At 41.7% G+C, this 19,923-nt stretch overlaps 1 protein-coding gene across 1 annotated transcript; it reads right to left on the reverse strand.

The window, feature by feature from the left end:
• Nucleotides 1–1,882: 1,882 nt before the first annotated feature.
• On the reverse strand, nucleotides 1,883–19,006 carry CFAP97D1 (CFAP97 domain containing 1). Its single transcript, XM_089531654.1, has 7 exons — nucleotides 18,886–19,006; nucleotides 13,689–13,759; nucleotides 12,698–12,766; nucleotides 10,132–10,250; nucleotides 7,685–7,808; nucleotides 3,832–3,884; nucleotides 1,883–1,990 (listed from the first exon to the last, which is right to left on the reverse strand). Exons 1-7 carry the CDS (start codon nucleotides 19,004–19,006, stop codon nucleotides 1,939–1,941), a joined length of 609 nt encoding a protein of 202 aa, XP_089387780.1. The 3' UTR covers nucleotides 1,883–1,938.
• Between the last annotated feature and the right edge of the window lie 917 nt (nucleotides 19,007–19,923).

Below are 19,923 nucleotides of genomic sequence, written 5' to 3' on the forward strand. Positions count from 1 at the left end.
AATGTTTGCTCCATGGTTTCTACAGACTATAATATTAGTGTTGTCATGGCCAGCCACAAGGAGGACTTAGAGGATGACGAGGAGGTCTTGGCTCCTCAGGTGCAGAAGAAACCTGACGCTGTGCCAGGCCCCAGTTCTGCTCTCCCAGCCCCAGTGGATTTCGCTCAGCCAGACCCTAGCTCTGTCTGATCTCCTCCAGTGGAGCCTGGGGCTCAGCAGAGAAGCCTTGTTTCAGTAGAAGTACCAGACTTGGGAGACATAGAGCAACAGAGCATTGAGGTTCCTACCTTTAGCCAGAGGAGATCAGAAAGGGCATGCCTTCAGCGTTCCAAGAAACTTGCTGAGAAATGCTCATTAGGCAATCAGCAGCTGTGATAAGGAAGCTAGACATAAGACACCTGGCAGATGCTGAGCTCTCTTGTCAGAGACTATTTGTTCTCATTAGCGAACGCTGCTGGATCTGATTCCTTGCCAACTAGACCTTTGACTGCCTTGGAATCCTTGACCTCAGACCGGACTTGCTGACCAAGCCTCTGGTATTCTTGACCTCAGACTGGACTGGTAGTATTGCTCTCTATAATCCTGAACTTTGGACTGGCTTATGGCTTATTCTCTTTGGACTTCGTTTGGCATTGTTGCTAGAGGAACTGCTTCTTGGCAGCTCAGCGTGTTTACCTTTTGCCGAGCAGGCTCTTATCAGTCGTGTGAGTGTGTGTTGGCAGCATTCCCGGACAAGTGTACACTGTAGGCACATACCATCTCCTAGTTCACTGAAGGTCCTGGGGCGAAGCAGACAGGTCAAATAGAGTGATCTGCAGCCTCTCCAGCTGGGATCGCACCAGGACCATGGTGACTGGACACCATAATCCTAATGCCAACCATTGCCACAGTCCCAAATGGGCTGCTAGCTGGAGTGGCTTTTTGCCTTTCCTTTTCGGACCGGCTTTGGGCCACATAAGCCAGTCCCAGAGCGACTTCTGGCAACTTCAGGGGCAGGTGTTGTTTGAACGCCATGCCCTCAAAGCACCCAGAAGGTGTTTTATTTGGCCTGACTGTCTCGGGCCCCTGACTTAGAGCCATATCACATGAGAAAAGAAAGCAGAAATGGAATGGGAGAGTACAAGTTTTCTCCATGCCAGTTCCCCCATGCCATGTCACACTGGAAAAATCTTTTCGACAAAAGGCATGCTTTTATGACCATCTCCCTCAGGAAAAGAATGGAAGTATTATGATGGTATGTGAAGTGACATGAAGAAAGCTGTTTCTGTCCTACTCTATTTGGGCTATTTTTTCTCATGCAATAGGGCTCTCTGTTTTCTGACAGAAAGTATGTCCAGTCTTTGTCTCCACACCGTTATACTGTGGGTAAACAGATCGGGGCTGCCCCATGCGGTTGCCATGGCCTCAATCTGTGGAAGATGGAGGTGACTGTAGGCTGCCTCTTCAGGGGTGGTCTGCACAGCCCCTAATACAACATAGGATGCTTCATCTCCTCATGAGTCCGATTACAGAATTTGAGACTGGTACATCATTGGCATGATGTTCTGTAGGGTTTGTTAAGGAATAATAGAGCATTAACTGCTTCAAAATGGATGGCAATGTTCATATTTTTATTTAACAAATAAGACTGTTTTGTTTGGCCAATTAAGATAGGCAAGTCATTGACCACAATCCAAACAAAATATTAAGAAGGTCTGTGAAAGCTTTCGATAAAATATTTCTGTCCCTAAGATGCCACTGGCTCAAGCTTGTTGTTTGAGCCATTTCTTTCATAAATGTGAACAATCTTGTGGAAAGTATACATATATTAAGCATGCCTTGGTGCTTGCCAATGTTCAATAAGAGAAGTGAGAAGATGTGTTTCCAGTGTTTCATGCTTTATTCTAAAATCTTAATAAAGTTTATCAGCCAGTTGCTGAGAGTACTATCACCTGGCTGTCATAGTCGAGCAGCCCCAAATGCGTTCTTATTCCTCGTATAGCCTAGCTTTCTGCAATAAATCAGAAGAGGAAATATTAGAAAGAAAGGCATAGTCACATTTGTTTGTCATCTTTGCTGTCCATGGTATCCTCAGCACTCTTCTCCAACACCACATTTCAAATGAGTTGATTTTTTTCCTAAATGCTTTTTTCAATATCCAGCTCTTACATCCATACATGGTGTTGAGGAATACAATGTGTGAGTGGCAATATCTCTCTAAAGCCACACTCAGAACCATGTGCTCTTTGTGCTCACAACAAAGAATAATCTCTAGAATTCAGCACACCATTTATGGATGAAGAAGGCAAGTTCTGAGGGCCAACAACACAACCCAGGGCCAAGCAACAGAAGGCTTTGGGGGGCTTGCCAATGTGTCAATAAGCTTATCCTGGAAGCAGAGCCATCAGTTTGCAAGCCAAAAGCATATGGCATTGGACCAAGGCTACTAGTGGAAGGAGCAATCCTTGTTAGCAGGGCTGCTTTTGAACATTAGATTTCTCTGTTGATGTATAATGTGCATTGCCACAAGTTTCTTGTTATAATAACAGGTTCTAGCCACAGCTTGGGAGAATGTTACTTTTGGACTATAGTTCACAGAACCAGTTCCTAGTCTAAAAAGGGGGCATTTTTCTGAGATGTATCACCTTCTCTACTGTGCTTCAGAACTATTTGGTAAAGGTTATTAGATGGGATGCTGTACAAAGAGAACAAATGGACAGGCTTACTTCTGGACCAGTATGGAGAATCTTTCCCCTTCCAATAATGATAAATATACTTTAAATGTTCAGAAGGTCAAAACTTCCCCCAGCTTTGTACTAAACAAATGTGGGTCAAGCCTAAACCATTCTATAAAACACCTCCTTCAAAATATAGTGCCTCTATCAGCCCACCTTATACACAGCCTTTGTGTAGACATGATGGAGTAGTGTAAACATGCACATTCCCATTATGACTGTAGCTAGGGTTGCCATACTCCAGTCCTTATATCCTGGCATATTATAGTTTTGCATTCTGATTATGCAAATTCAGCACATTAATCATTGCACTTTTTCAACCATTATGTTACAACCTCAGTACCAGTACCAACCTAAGAACCCCTTCCCCCCCCCTTCTTTTCCCCTCTAGCTTGTGTGAGGGGACTCCAAGCAGCCCCAGGTAATAAAAGGGATTCCTTTTACTCTCTTGAGACTGTTTAGAAGCAAAGTTTCACCATGCTAACTAGCCCCAGGTTGAAGCCGCCAAGACAATCACCACACAACACAATGCCAATGTGACAGCAGCTACATTTTTGGTGTATCAGTAGCACCCATTTCAGCAGCTGTAGTTGGGTGCCAGTGTGGGCCACACAAATGCTTGGTGGTACTGCCCACCTGAATTAAAATTTTTAATTGAAACTATGCAATTATAAATAGCCTCATGGGCATTTTGGCAGATCAAAGTCTGAAAACAGAATAAGATATCTAGGATACCCACAAAAATTACCTTAAATAGTTACTAATGACATCTTGGAAATGCAAGTGTGCCTTTTGCAGACCTCAGATAATGTTTAATTGCCTCTGGACATTTGGCTTTTGAATAGATACACTTGTTGTGCAAGGTATTCTATTCTATGTAGATTATCCCATGTCAAGGTCTTTTCTTGCATTTTCTGAGTAACAGGCTTCAGTAGCTGAACTCAACATTTTGTAAAGGAAAAAAATCATATTGCTCAGCTAGTTTCTCTTGGGCTTTCTGGACAAAGTTTTTCTCCCTCCCTTGTCTATGCAGCTGAAGAGAATTTCTCTATGCACATATGCATTCTCTCCACAGAAAAGTGTTTGTGTGGGTTGTTTTTTTTTTTACAATACTTACTCGCGGTTTGAGATTAGAAAGCAGGTGGTGTTCCTCAGATATTTCCTTGAATTCTGCAAAGATTAAGGTAAACACAGGCAAACATTTAGTTATAGTAATTGATGCTATTTAAATTTATGTTGAATCATATTGGATCACTTTAACGTTGTCGCTAAATGCAGTCTACTACACGGGGCTAGTGCTGTTGTGATCATGCTATGCTGATGGTGGATTCCCACAACCACATTTAGGATGACAGTGGGCCCGAAAAGACAGGCCAAAATAAAGCTGCTTCGGGTCACTTTGGAGGTAAGCTGTGCCAAAGTTGTACTCCAGCCTTTAGGACTGGAGTGTGGCTTTGGTGTGATTTTTGGACTCTTAGGATGCACACATCATTTAAACAGCTTACCTCCAAAGTGACCTGCTGAAACAGCTTTATTTTGGCCTGTCTGTTTGGGCCCAGCGTTACAGATATGACAAATAGTCGCCTTCAGTGTTGCAATAGACTTAGCAAGAGGACTGTCTTCAACAGAGAGGGAGAGATTCTCCTTGGCTTCACTAACATACTAGACTGCCTTTCTTTGTGCAGATTCACAAGAAATGTTGAAAGACTTTAAGGTGGGAATGGAAAGGATGCGGCCTTCCAGATATTCTTGGACTGTGCCTCCCATTCACAACACCCTTGAAGAAACACACAGCTGAACTAGCTATTAGAGATGATACCAACTGGTTTGTTTCTATGGTGTGCATTCTTCAGTGCTTAGAAATATTACAAGTTGCACTGTTGTTGTTGTTGTTTTGTTGTTGTTATGTGCCTTTCAGTCACTTTTGACTTATGGTAACTCTAAGGTGACCCTATTGCTGTTTTTTCTTGGCAAGATTTGTTCAGAAGAAGTTTGCTTTTGTCTTCCTCTGAGGCTGAGAGCATATGACTTGACCAAAGTCACCCAGCGAGTTTCCATGGCTGAGCAGGGATTCGAACCCTGGTCTCTAAAGTCATACTCCAGTGCTGGTGCTTTACTTTTTGGGTGATAGCCCTTAAAATCCCTGGTTGTAATGTAAAAATGCAACATTTGCAAGCTCAGTATGCTATGCTACTGCTATGTTTTAGTATCATCAGTATTTCCTAGCTTTTGTATTTGGGATGACTCAAAATTTAAACCACCAGTTCTCAGATTTTAATCCTCCAGGTGTTTCTGACCAACTCTTAGAAGCCCTACCCAGCTTGCCAGCAGTCAGGAATTCTGGGAGCTGAAGTCCAAAACATCTGGAGGCCCAAACAAACAAACAGAATAAATGAAATAAGGCAAAGGCAGTATCGAAGAGTTTTAGGCCCAGGTATACAGAGCCAGCATGGTGTAATGGGTTGAATGTCAGACTAGGACTCTGAGGGACCAGGTTTTGAATTGTCATTTGGCTATGAAATCTCATGCGATGATCTTGGACAAGAGGAAAACAGTGGCAAACGTTCTCTCAACAAATACTGCCAAAAAAGCTCCATTGTAGGGTTGCTGTAAATTGGCATGCTGTAGTGGTTTGAGTATTGGATTATGACTCTAGAGATCAGGGTTTGAATCCCAGCTGAGCCATGTCAACCCACTGGGTGATCTTGGTAAGTTACACTATCTCAGCCTCAGAGAATGGCAATAGCAAACCCCCTCTGAAGAAACTTGCCAAGAAAACCCTATGACAGATTTACTTTAGTGTTGCCAAAAGTCGGAAACAGTTTGAAGACTCACAGCAACAAACAGCAACAAAGTCGAAATCAACTTGAAGGCACATAACAACAGAGTGTAAAGTGTCTCCATTTTCATGCAAGAGACAAAGAAGTGGCAACTTTTGTGCTAAGTAGACAAAGTTTGCAGCTGTGCCGTCTGCTTTTTCTGTCTGTGGGAGGATTGTTGACATCAAGAAGATGTTGCTTGACTTTGGGGAGGCATTTCAATTCCACCGACAGAGAAATTAGGGCTGGCAGCATTTTTGACAATTAAGACAAGAGAGACGAAGAAGAAGGCTGCAGCGTGACCGGGGAGCTAGAAACACTGTTCCTCCACAGTTGCTAATAACAGGGTTAGAACATTCACCTCCCACATGGGAGCTTCAGAAATTGTCCCTCTACAATCTCTTCTTTCTCCAAAGATCATACTCTCTAAATGCTGAGCAGGTGGGGAGGGGATTGCAAAATTGACTGAAATGTTGATACTCAATTTTATTTGGAAATGTAAAGATTGAACACACACTGACTGAGCATTAATAAATGTGACATTCATGAAAGTTAACATTAATAAATAATAATAATAATAATAATAATAATAATAATAATAATAAGTAGTAGTAGTATCCAGCTTTCCCTTCCAAAACTGGGACTCAAAGCAGCTTACAGTACAATTAAAAACATACAAAGAATAGAATAACATTATTACAATATTAAAACAGATTGCTTGTTAAAAGAATAAAATACAGATAATAATATAAATAAAACTTCTAGGTTCAGCATACATGTTCTTATTTGAGAGTTTTTGACTCTTTGCCTTAAAACAGTCATTCCCCTCTTCCTCCCCATCCCCATTTAGGCAGAAATAATACTTGGGAGACAGGTTTCTGTCATAGTTGATATAGCGATCTATGTCTTTCCACTTACACCAGTTCTATGGTTTAAATCATACAAACATCTTCTTTCAGCTTGTCTCCCCTCTCCAGCGTCTACTGGGGATGAGAAACCAGGCAGGGATATTGCTATTTGGAAGGAGGGCAAAATGAGGGCTTTGACACTCCAAATAAAAATTTCCCCCATAAACTTTTCCTTCAGTCCACACCTTTCTAGCACTGAAAAGGACAAGGCATGGAAAATCATTCATTATCGAGAACTCTTGTATTTGCTGTGTTTGCATTCCCTTGATAACCCTGCCTGCTCCTTTTCTTGGGATGATTAAACTAGGTTTCTACATGCTCAACTTAATTAACATAAGTGACAGCAAACTGTCCCCTGCCACTCCTAAAATTAGGCTGTTAAAATCTCACCTCCCCAGTAACTATAATGTGGACATGAACTTATATATTCCAGTGTACAGTGCAAAGGTGACAAGTTTCGAAGTGCAGGTGCTGCTCATTGTTACAGTCTCCTTGAACACTATAGGAAAGTCCAAACAGGCAAACATCTTTGCTGATCTGTAGCAACAAACCAGTTCTTATAGTTTTCATCTCTCCTCAGAACAGTTTTTTTTGTAAAACGGATGGATCTTAATTGCACTTGGGATGCCAAGCCATCCTCAAATCCTTACAATTGGGATAGTTCCCATCACTTGTTAGGTAAACCTGCTCCACACACCAAATTCACCCCAGTTCCTATGAGGAATGCAGCTAAACTCAAAGGGAACAGAGAAGGCTCAGTGGGTTGATGGAGGCAGCAGTCCTCCTGCTAATTTAAAATCCCACTGCTTCAACTACAAACACAAGCTATAATACACCATTGTTGTTAGGATATTAATTGGTTTTGCCCTTTGACACAGCATTTTGCATTTAGCTCCATCTTTATTATGACACTGCTATTCTGCGCTCAGAATACAGAACAGACTGTTGGACTTTTAGGGGAAAAATCCATTAAGTCAACTCTGAACTTCTGGAGTCTAATAATAATAATAATAATAATAATAATAAATCATTTATTTGTAGCCCACTTTTCCTGGGTAGATCAAAGCGGGTAACATGGTTGTATACAATATACAAATTGTAACAACAATCAGTCAATACATCAATATAAAAACAATGGTGATGCTGCCCTCACATTAGCTGGCTTTTAAAAGCCATGAGCTACTGCAACAAAAAGAATGGTCACTGGCTGCTTTTTGATAAATCTAGTGAAAGATCCACTTGCCTGCCAGTCCAATTCAGATTGTCTCCGATCATAGGTTGGTTTTCGCTCTCTGATCCTCTTGAGGATAGCCTGGTTCTCCATGGTAATCCTCACAACTTCCATGTTCTGCTTCTGTCGTAATTTGCTACAAATCCCCAAAAGACCATGTTTAATGTGGGTACAAGAAAGGATTTGGGCTGGGTAGCCATGTCGGTATATATATAAAAAATTCAACAGGTATGCAGGCTGATGATTGTCATTCATATTAAGCTGTACTTCCAGAAGACCTCTCTAATCAATCAGGAACAAGCAACTGAAGTCCCATCAATCTGAACAATTTTATTTTAGGCATCACTACATCTGAATCCAACCCACTGAGTCTGAGCACACAGTTCATAGCCTAAATTCATATTTTACTCTAATAAATATCAAGGACATAGTAAAGTCTCTATAATACTCATGGTTAATTTATGGAATGACTTGTTAGCATACATATACTTGAAGGTATGAATGTAAATAAGCATGTACTTATTCACTTCTTATCAGTATAACTATTTATTATGGTAAATTAATTATCGTGGAAATGTAATCTATTCTTAGTAATCAATTCAAGTCCCCGCTCTAAAAGAAAATCAACAGGAAAGCTCTTGAAGTAGCAGCATTCAATTTGGAAAAGTTCTTTTCTACACTGAGACTGGTCCTATTAAAATCCTTTTGTCTCTTTTCTGGAACTGGGTGCATTTCCAGGCTTCTCCAAGGCTTCTTTCAGTACCAAACACTGATATATATTTTTCTGCCATAGCATAAACTTTATTGATGGTAAATGATGCCACAGGTGATATATGACAGAGAAGCATTCCAGCTCTTCCGTTGTTAAGATTCACTACTCCCTCACAGCCAGTGGTAGAGGTGGGTACCCCAACAAATTATACCCAGCCTTATCCCTTGAACAGCAATCAAATCAAATCCCTGTCAATAGGAGGAGAGGGAAAACCAGGCCATTTAACAAAAGCGGGTGAAAAAATGGGATGACAGAGGATTAATCAGAAGTGCTCTTGCCAAATCAGGCCAGTTTGGAAGGTGTGAGTCAATATCATCCCAGGGTCTGAGACCTCAGGTCAAAACCTGAGACCTAGGGACAACTCCAGGCCTTGGTGACATTACACCAATTATGGGCAATTATGTCATAACACATAATGTATAAAGCATCAACCACAATTGCACCAATGATATCATTAATTCAAAAACACACACCCACACACACATCTAACAAGTGAGTAAAATATACAAGCCCACATTTTAAAGGCCATGCTCTCATGCTGAGAAGAAAGTCCAGACTCTGAGAACATGGAACTCTAGCCTGACATCTTGGCCCTGTCTGCACAGGCCAAAAGGCCCATTTCTCTCCCCTTCTGGCATTGCCCTATTTGGACAACACACATCCCAAATTCCAGTTCTGGTGTAAGCAGTCCACAGAACGTCTCTGGCATGTTCCACACCAGAACCAGGCTGTATCAGCCTTAAAATGCATTAAAATAACTTACCTGTTATTATCTTTTATCCTCTGTTGCTGCAGTGGCTGTCTGCACAGGTGTCCGATTGAGCCACCCAGCACATCTCCCATCATTACAGGTTGCTCATTCTGAGGTATTGAGGTCTAGCGGTTTTTTCCATACACGCGAGTGGTCTGGAATGCATCCCCCATGTATAACAAGGACCCACTGTATATTACTGTTTTTAGTTTTTATTTGGTAATGCCCTACATTTTGTGGTGCCTTGTCCTCCTCTGCAGTTATGACATCTCGTCACCCCATGGTGGCTGTCTCATTCTGACCTCAGAAGTGAGTGACTTGCAGTGGCAGCAGACTTGCCAGGCAGTTAGATGGGACACATGTGCAGGCAACCGCTGTAATGTGGGAATGGAAGACCAGGTAACAGGGGCAGTTTGGGGCAGCTGTGGGGCCAGTATACTCCCAGCTGCCTCACAGAGTATCATGGCCAGTGCAGACAAGGTGCTTGTTTGATTGAAGCAGAATCGCTGCCATCACTCCCACCTCTGGTATGCACTAGATCTTGGGTAAAGCCTGGCAATCTGGGGGTCACTCAGACTTTTTTTAGCACAACTATGCGAATAATCTCACTCATGCATTCTGGGTTTGTTGTTCACACAATAAAACCACATCTATGTGCATCTATGTGAGTTCTGTTGCTCTCATGTATCAGTGTTTGAATAAAGATGGAGTCAATGATGCAAATATATTCGAAGCACGTTCAAGGCATTTAGAGTTTTATCCCAGTTTATCCGGGTTCTATCCACATAGGTTATTCACGCAGTCGAGAATAAAAATCTTTTTTTAACACTTGGGGGGAAAACCCTAGATCGATTATCCCAGGTTAAGTGAACAACAAAGATTCAACCCAGCTTCCCCTTGGTTGGAGGCATTACTTCCTATCTCCCAAGTGCTCACCTCTTCTGTTGGTATTCATTCCAGCAGTCAACCATGCCTGTTCCGCGATATATACTAGCTAGCCGTGCTGAGAGGCTTTTGTTTTCTCTTTCAATCAGCCCGATTTTCTTTTGGGCTTCCTGTGGAAAGAGAAAAACTGTGTGAGTTTCAAAACAAATTTATTATTTCATATACCCCATTACCACTGCCCTGGAACATAAAACTACAGTTGCATCAACATTTCCCAGCGTGTACAATTCCTAGGCATTTTACACTCTAGTTCTAATTTTGCTTTCATGTATTATCATTTGTTTTTTTAAAAAGCAAATGGTGGAATTTTACAATCTTGCCATCTCTTGAATTTGTACATCTCCAGCCTACCCTTCTATGATGTCTGGATGGCAGGGGTAAACTAGATGAAATATTGGGAAATATGTGATAGGATCATTTGTTGCTGTTTTTTTAAAAAATATGAATAGATTTGCCTCAGTCTTTTTTTTAATTAGTGCAAATAGCTTTGGGGGTGTGCTGATAGTTTATCAATCAGAGAGATGACTATATTTGGCACAGTAAAAGCTGGCAATTTGTGGGCATGGCCAGAGGTTGCATTGGGCTGCTAGAACAGAGGGGAGTCTGAGGCAGTTATATTAATTGTGTATTGTGCATTTCATTTATATGTACCTGTAGGCTATCACAATAAAATCAAAATCAAAGCCAAAGATAAAATGTGGGAAATGGGTTCAAATAAACACTTCACTTGCAGCAATAGCAAAATAGAGCTACCAGATAAGCAACAAAAGAATGATCATCACACAAAGGTTTCATTATAATGTCTAACATCAGAGAGGAGAAGGAGATGTGTCACTTGAATATATTATCATTTTTTAAATCACAACTCTCAGAATACTTCTGGCAGTTATACTTTAAAAAATATTCACAAGACAACTGGTATGGTGTAGTGTACTGAATATTGGACTAGCACACTTTAAGAGGCAAGATTTTGAATCACTAGAACTGCATAAAACATCCCCCTGTTTTACCAAGTATTTTCAACATGATTTCTCTATGTAGTAAAAAAATATAACACAGGCAAACCTTCTGATTGCCCTCAATCTTAGATCCCAAACTATACCTTTAATCATAGGTATGGCTTCATTTCCAGTATTTTCTATTAACAGAGTCTGGCAGCCAGAATAAAATGGAATAACAGTGTGTTTCTTCACATTTATAAAAATGTGACTGCTGCTCAAAATGGTGAAAACCAGCATGGGGTAGTGGTTTGGGTATTGAGCTAGGACACTGGGAGTCCAAATTGTGCTTGGCCAGCAGTAATGTGTAGCCTAAGAGCCAGTCTGGTGTAGTGCTTTGAGTGCTGGACTACAGCTCTAGAGAACAGGATTCGAATCCTGGCTCAGCCATGAAACTCACTGGTGACCTTGGGCGAGTCACACTTTTGCAGCCTCAGAAGACAGCAATGGCAAATCTCTAAACAAAATTTCCAAGAAAATCCTGTGATAGGTTTCCTTAGGCTTGGCACACATCAGAAATGACTTGAGAAGGCACACAACAACAACTCAATACGATGGTCTATGGCCCAGTGGTGATCTGTGAGCCATCAGCTGCTGATCTTGGGCACATCTCCAAGAACTAAAGGCACAGTTGTAGCCAGTGGGCACAAATATGGTGTTGTCTCTGGCACTCCACATCAGAGAATCTGAGAAGAGCTGTTTAAAATTCTGGTCTTCCTACAGCATAACTGAAGGCCTTCCATACGGGTATAAATAACCATGGTTCTTGCAGTATAGCTCTTTGGCTTTTGTCACTTTTGTTACCTCTGCATCGACTTGTTTGTTTTGTTCTTTTGGGTGACCATTTCTAGCAATTTCTTGGATCTGCAATATAGTTCTTCAATTTTTTTTTAAACTGGGGCATAGTTTGCTTAGGTGGTCCTATGGTATGAAGGGCAAATTTTTACTGTATGAATTTTTTAAGTTATAGAGTTATAGTGTAAAAGGCCCATTTCACTGATGCAGTATACTGTACCACCATAACTATAAAAAAGTGTTTAAAAAAGAAGAAAGGAGGAAAAGGGAAAGGAAAATGCTCTTCTGCTCAGAATCAAATTCTGAGACAGAATCAGATTCTGTCTCAGAATCAAAAAGCAACTCCTTTAACTGTTGGAATAAAGTGTTGCAACTAGTACTGGGAACTGCCAGAAAATAGTCCAGACAATTATTTGGCTATTTTAAAAGCCCCTATGAATTATAGTAACAAATATTGGAACTCATTTGTCCCATTCGGAGCCTTGATTCTTATATTTTGGCCAGGACTGCCACAAAGAACTTATAGTCAAAGAACTTATACTCAAAAAGGGAAATTGAAGGATATGAATACATAGGTCCATTTATAATTAATAGAAAATCAATAACCGTTGCATCTATTCTGGAATTAGGAAACCTCCTCACTTCCTCTAAATGTCACATGACTTTGGTCAGTGGCTCCACTTTGTTTCCTAAAACTCAAAAGGGAGAAATGCTCATCCTGGATTTTATTTTTGTTTTATTTATAACTTAGCATTCTTAATTACATGGTCTGGCACAGGATCATTTGGCTTCTCCGTCCTCTCCTCCTCCACAATCTTGGGAAGTTTTAACTTCTGAAGAAAAGAGAGTACGGAGACTTGGTTAGGTTTATTGGAAGAATAGAAATGTATTTAAAATAAAATTAAACGCAGAGTTTTCTGTGGGTTTTCTCGGCTATGTGGCCATGCTCTGGAAGAATTTATTCCTGACGTTTTGCCTGCATCTGTGGCTTCTCTAGGGGCTTGTCCACACTAAGGATGTATACCAGGCTCACATTGGTCCTGGTGTGATCTGTCCAAATGATGTATGGCAGCATCCAAAGCAAAACTTTGGTTTTCAGATGTTGATCTGGTTAAAGAGAACCTGTGGTTTACTCTGGGGTTTCAAAGAAACTCTGGAGTGCATCCAGCTCTCTTGGCTGTCTGGATGGCTGGACTGGGTCTGAATTGGCCAAGTCCAGTTGTCCAGACAGCAAACACAGGACCATCTTTCTTATCTGCACTAGGCAGTGCAGGGAAAGGATGGATCTGCCTCACCTGCCAAGTAGCTCCCTGTGAGAGTCTAGCCATTGCTATTACTTTTGCTGAGATCAGAATTATGCACCCATAAAATCAATGTGGAGCAGTAGAGTGACATCCTTCTTGTCAATCACATGGTGGATCAAACTGAAATCTGTGTATCATTGGGCATCCCCACAACAAATTAAGCTTTAAAAACCTCCACAAGTGCATGAGATCTCCTCCAATAGCCCCCCCCCCCATGTCTTTTTAAGAAAGCTTCATGAGAACATTAACCAGAACTAAAAAAAGATCATTTTCAGACTATAATTCCCAGAATTCCCAGCCTGCATGGCTAGTGCCGGAGCTGGTCAGGAAACCATGAAAACTGTAATTATTAGCACTGTGGACCAGCTAAAGGTTCCATATAAGTTACGTTATAGTAGTATAGTACCATGCTCTAGGTCAGCACCAATTGCAAGAGGGGAAGCTCAGGTACCTGTATCTTGGTGACCTTGAAGTAGTGGTGGACCTGGGTACTGGGAGGTTTATTATCCACATGCTTCCTTGCTGGAAGAAAAGAAAAAACAGTTGTGTGAAAGGATTTCAGGATGACATATTATTAACATCAACTAGCCCAATTACTTCCAATCCCCACTTCAACATTATGCATGCCCTCTCTCAGTGCTGGGGGGATTACTTTTGGGGATTACAATTTACAGAATGGGATTTCTGGGCATTGTAGTCCTAAAGTTACCTTTACCAAATTCTCCCGTCTCCTCCTGCTCCTAATCTACAACCACTCCAAACACCCGTTGCATTTTCTCAATTAGAGGAGAAATTTGTGGGAGAAATATACAATACGCTGAGACTCCTCCCTGGTTGTGCTTGTATGATCTCCACTGTGTTGCTGATCAGTTTAAATAACAAATCAGTACAGATGCCCAGTGATGAATTGGAGGAGAGTGGTGCACACAATATCTATAGCACCAAGTCCATTGTTTTTTTAATTGAGACCTTTCTCCCTCACCTTTCCATTCCAACATTAAAAATGCATTGTGACCATCTCTAATGCTGTAGTAACTGTTGTCATCAGTTCAAGAAGTTCTCTTAAGGCTGCAGTCATAGACACTGGGGTGGGACAAGTGTGGCCCTCCAAATGTTGAATCCCTGCTCAGCCATGGAATCTCACTGGATGACCTTGAGCAAGTCACACTCTCTGTCTCAGAAGAAATCGATGCACACATACACACACACACCCAAATAAATCTTGCCAAGGAAACCCTATAAGAGGACCATCATAAGTCAGAGTCAACTTGAAGGCACATAACAATAACAGTTGAATTAGCATGACAATCCTTCCCTCCCCACACTTTTCTGGTGCAGAGTGATGGTGCAGTTAATAGGGGTTTTCACCTAAGGAGGGGATGTATAAGAAGCATGCTCTCATACTAGGCTAACCTCCCAGTTGGGCCATTGATAGCGTTTTCAGTTCCCCAGTTTAGCCAGGTTTTATCTAGATTTTAGGCCACCATAGTGCCTGGTGAAGCCATCATGTGTTCCAGATGCCAAATTTTCATTAAAAAAACAACAAGGCAAGTCTCTAGCCCTTGTAAAAGTCAAGGGGGAAGGCACTGTAAATTCAGGTGGTGAAGGACACATTGAGAGGGTGAAGTTAGGGAGCAGAAGGCAAGGCAGAGTGAGGTGTGGGACTAGATCACATGGTAAATTCCATGACCAAGCAGAGATTTGAACTTGGGTCTCTATGTCCCAAGTCCAGCACTTTAAACATTACTGTGTATTGGTTCTCTCAGATCATTTGTAATAGAAAAAAAGACTGGTATGACAGTTGAGATACAGTGCTGATTTTACACAACTGGAAAGCAAATTGGAATGATTAGTATAATTAGAATAATTTCCAGAATATATTTTAAATGCCCAGATATAATATAATAAAATATAATTAGGTGCCCAGATAGAGGAAGTAGAATACGGCAAAGCAGCAGCTAAAGCCAACATTTGGCATTTTGAAACATAGGGCTAATTCCCCTTTAAATCTTGTACAGCGTGAACTATGTCTTGTCTACTGTGCCATCTATCACCCTTGAATGGGAGCAGCTGGCCCAGGTGGCACTGGGGACTGGCAAAAAACCAAGAACCATATATTGGCTCTGTCACCTCGTCTCTCTGCAGTGTGTCCCAAATGTCGGGTAGATTTTAACACTGTGTTTGGGACACACAGCCTAGGAGACTAATGCTCAGCCAAAGTCAAATTCTCAAGCTTCTTTGTGCTCTAGCAGGAGAGAACTTTAGAACAATTGCTTCCTTTTTAAAGGGGGAATTTTGTTTGCTTTTGGCAAGTCCAGAATCATATATTCAACATTATCTAAAACATTTCTGCACTGTAACAACTTCTTGCCCTCTACTTTCCTATCCAGAGAGAGCTGAAAAAGCTTTTCCCACAACACCTTTGCTTTGGAAATTGTATACAGCAATTTCCCGCTTGTATCAGATGTACAGGTCCTTACAAGGTTTAACAGGTCCCAAAATCCTGGTGGTTTGGGGGCTGCTGTATGCTGACTCTAGCCATTAAAGGCCCCAAAATTGTAGGCTTGTGCTTTTACTTGGCAGAGGAGCAGAAGCTGTGTAGTTCATTCTCAGAGGTTGAGGGAAAGGCTACATTAATCAGGCTTAGAAGAGATGTAAAAGGATGCTCAGTGTTCTTGAAGTAGGGTATGCCCTCCAACTTTTTTTTGGTTTCACAAGGAGAATTCCAATTAATCCTCTGTTGTCCCACATTTTCATATGCTCCAGGTTCTTTCCCTTCCTCCCACATTTCTCCTTTGTCCTCAGCTTGCTTCAGTTGGTGCAAACTGAGTTCCAAATTCCAAAATATTCGATTAACTCAGGGGAGGCACAGAAGGCAGTTTGAGGCCTGAATGCTGCATGATGGGGTGAGCTCCTGTCACTAGTCCCAGCTTCTGCCAACCAGGCAGTTCGAAAGCATGCAAATGCAAGTAGATAGATAGATACCACTTCTCAGTGGGAAGGTAACAGTGTTTGGTGCAGTCATGCTGGCCACATGATCACCAGAGCAGTCCTCGGACAATGCTGGTTCTTCAGCTTAGAAATGGAGATGAGCACCGTCCCAACAGTCAGTTACGACTAGACATTCATGTCAAGGGGTTACATTTACCTTTAAGGTGAAACTATCACAGGGTTTATTTGGCCAGATTTATTCAGAGGGGGTTTACCATTGTCATCCTCTGAGTCTGTTAGAATATGACTTGCCCAAGGTTGCCCAGTGAGTTGCATGCAAAGTGGTCTAAATATCACGAAGGCATCAAATCCTTCTGATCTTGGAAACTAAGCAGGATCAACCCTGGTTATTAGCTAGAAGGAAGACTGCTGGAGAATACCACGTGCTGTAGGCTTAATTTCGGGGGAATGGAACTGGCAAAATCACCTCTGAGTATTCCTTGCCAAAGAAATTCATGAGTATTCCTTGCCTAAAAAATTGTCTATGAAATTCATGGTGTTGACATAAGTGGATGGGTGACTTGAAGGCACATACACACTGTGAGACAGTGCCCTCCACCATATCTAAAGGTAGTAAGAGAGGTATGGCATGTTATATGCACTGTCCTCCAACAGCCCTCACCCTCCAGTGTCCATGCCTGAGGCAGCTGCTTCAATCTGCCCTTGGCAGTAATGCTGTTCTTGTTGGCAGGAAGTAATGAAAATTTACAAAGGGTCAATCCAATATTATAGATGATGCGGCATTCATGTTTCCATCAGTTCACAAAACTTGTGAAAAGTCAAAAACATTTTTTCAACTCAGAGCACATGACAACAATATTATGTACACAGGAATTAATGTTAAGGAAGCTGTGAAGAAAATAAAACAACACAAAATGTACCCATAGGAACAATAAGATGCCCAGTTGTTTTGGAATAAGAGATGAAAAAAGATGATGATGAAAACAGGGACAACTCCAGCTCACTCCCCACACTCCCCTGTAATTGTAACCTCCAAAATTTCATAGGTGAAAAGAGGGATACATGTGGCAAAACATCAGAGTGTGGACAAGATGGCAAAAGTTATGAATGAAGATGCACACAAACTAGGAGAGGCTGCAGCAGTTGGTTTTTGCCTGAGTCTACTGGCAAGGGCAAGATTCCACACGGTCTCTTCTCTCCGCTGTTGAGTGAACTGAGTGTAAACTACTTTTGCAGTTTGAACTCATTTTGCAACAAATGAAATAAGCTGAGGACAAAGGGGGAAAGCAGGAGGAGGAGTGAGAAGCTGGGACATTTTAAAAACAGTTGGAAAAAGTGGGACCAGAGAGGATGACAAATCAAGACATTTGGAAAGTATGTGTTAACGCTAGGTGGGTATTGGGCAAAGGAAGAATTTTCTCAGTTCTGGCATTTGGTGTTTGCAATGGCTTCCTCCAGTGGCCAGGGAAGGGAAGATCATTTGATGTCAGCATCAGGCAAAGCCTTGTTTTTTATTTGCCAGAGTCTTCCATCATGTCACCTAAGATAATTCTGAAGAGTTGTTCGGGTAGTTATTCCCCCCCCCCCCCACCACCTTTTTTTTTTTAATGTACTAAAGCTATTATTTTTATTGCTCTATTCTGCTTTAAGTGCTTTCTGTGGGATAATGTTGAGTTTCACTTTGTAGTTGACATTCTTTTTATGAGCTGTCTTGGTAGGCGTTCTTCTAAAATTAAGGGCGGGGGGGGCTTTAAAATACATTAAATAATACATGGTTTGGCTCACTTGTTTGAGTCATCTGTAGTATATTTTACGGCAGGTGCCTGCTTTCTGATTCTGTCACACTACTGGGACAGATTTCTAGATTCTGTGGACTGAACTACTTAGAGTTAACAGGATGCTGATGTTAACAGATGTTCAGCAGGGATGAATTACTGGCCTTTCTCATCTATATTCCAGCGCCAAAGCTCTGTGATCCCATATGTGTGCTTACCTGGGAGTGATCCCAAGTGGCACTCAGGCTGCATCCACACTGCAGAAATAATCCAATCTGACACCACTTTAACTGCCATGGATCAATGCTATGGAATTCTGGGAACTGTTTGTTTGTTAAGGCACCAGAGCTCTCTGACAGAGAAGGTTAAACGTCTCACAAAACGCTAATGAGCAGAATTCCATTGAATTGAGCCATGGAAGTTAAAGTGGTGTCAACCTGGATAATTTCTGCAGTGGAGATCCAGCCTAGTAGGAACTAAATTCAAAGTAAAAATATACAGGATCTCATTGAGCGTTATCACACGAGTGAGATCCTGCGGGCAAATGGGAGTTAAATGCGATTTAAATTAAATTTATATTTAAGCAAAACTTGCAAATTCGGGGAGTTTATCACACCGAATTGCTTCCAAAATGAAATAACGCGAAGTTAAACTGCAGTGAAAGCAGAGATAACCGGCAGCTTTTTACTTTCAGGAAGTTCCGAAAGTAAAAAGCTGCCAGTTTTCTCCGCTTTAACTGCGGCTTAACTTTGCTTCATTTCACGGTAACTGCAACGTTGTGTGATAAACTTCAGGCATTTCTGGGTTTTCTTCGCATTAAATCATGGTTAATTCCTGTTTGCCTGCGGGATCTCACTGGTGTGATAAACTCCATTGTGTGATTCTAGTACATAAGCAGGTTAAGAATTGAGAGGAACCTACCCAGTTCTGTTCTGCCACATTGAGGGAATTCACCCGTTTGGGCCTGCTTCTTTCCAGTTTTGAGTCTATGCCTTGAATCGGCAACAACTACAGGGAATGTGATGATTTCTATGCTGCTCATCTTCTTGGTACAGCCTTCCAATACCAGGTCCCAAGAAAAAAAGGCAAATCCAAGGGGAATCTGCTTCTGAATTACCCCTCCCCCTTGTTTGTGGGTTGTCATAGATGGCTTGCTGTGACATCACTATGATATGACACAAAGCAAGGACTGTGTTACACAAAAATTCTCAGCCTTTGGATGTCATGTCCTTCAGTACATTCTTTATGGGTTTTTAATACAGTTTTCTTTATGTATGTTAGATTTCTATCTCACCTGTTCTCCAGTGAGCTCAAGGGTGAGCTTGTGGTTGTTGTTGTTGTGTGAGTTTCCGAGTTACGGTGACCCTAAGGTGATGGGGTTTTCTTGGCGTATGTCTTCAGAGGGGCTTTGCCACTGCCATCCTCTGAGGCTGAGAGAATGTGACTTGCCCAAGTGGGTTTACATGGCCAAGCTGGGATTCGAACGCTGGTCTCCAGAGTCATAATTTAACACTCAAACCTGCTTTATTCTCACAACAACCCTAACAATAGGGCTGACAATGTGGCTGGGGTATTGAAGGAAGGCATGACTTTGGTAGAGACAAAGAGCCCATACAGACTGGCCAAAATAAAGCTGCTTCGCGTCACTTTGGAGGCATACTGTTTAAATGATGCATGCATCCTAAGAGTCTGAAAGCTGCACCAAACCTACGCTCCAGTCCTAAGGACTGGAGCGCAGCTTTGGCACAGATTCTAGCCTCTTAAGATGCGTGTGTCATTTAAACAGCATACCTCCAAAGTGACCTGAAGCAGCTTTATTTTGGCCTGTCGGTACAGGCCCAAATATTGGGAAACAAAAGGAATAAGATGGCAAAACACCCCCTTCCCCAGAAAGAATACCGGTGCTTTAATTTTAAATTGTCCCTTTTAGTACACAAAGGAAAAGGAATACTGCATCCA

This window comes from Sceloporus occidentalis, unplaced genomic scaffold (genome assembly GCF_023333645.1).
Source record: "Sceloporus occidentalis isolate IW3139 unplaced genomic scaffold, rSceOcc1.0.p SCAF_7, whole genome shotgun sequence".
In the NCBI taxonomy this organism is placed as follows: Eukaryota; Metazoa; Chordata; class Lepidosauria; order Squamata; family Phrynosomatidae; genus Sceloporus; species Sceloporus occidentalis.

What these genes read in the sequence shown, in the direction of transcription:
- CFAP97D1 (XM_089531654.1), bottom strand. Translation starts at nt 19,006, where the DNA reads ATGAGCAGCATAGAAATCATCACATTCCCTGTAGTTGTTGCCGATTCA. An exon ending in TCAAGGTCACCAAGATACAG is followed by an intron (nt 12,767 to 13,688) that starts GTACCTGAGCTT and finishes TCTTTTCTTCAG; the next exon opens with AAGTTAAAACTTCCCAAGAT. An exon ending in ATGATCCTGTGCCAGACCAT is followed by an intron (nt 10,251 to 12,697) that starts GTAATTAAGAAT and finishes CTCTTTCCACAG; the next exon opens with GAAGCCCAAAAGAAAATCGG.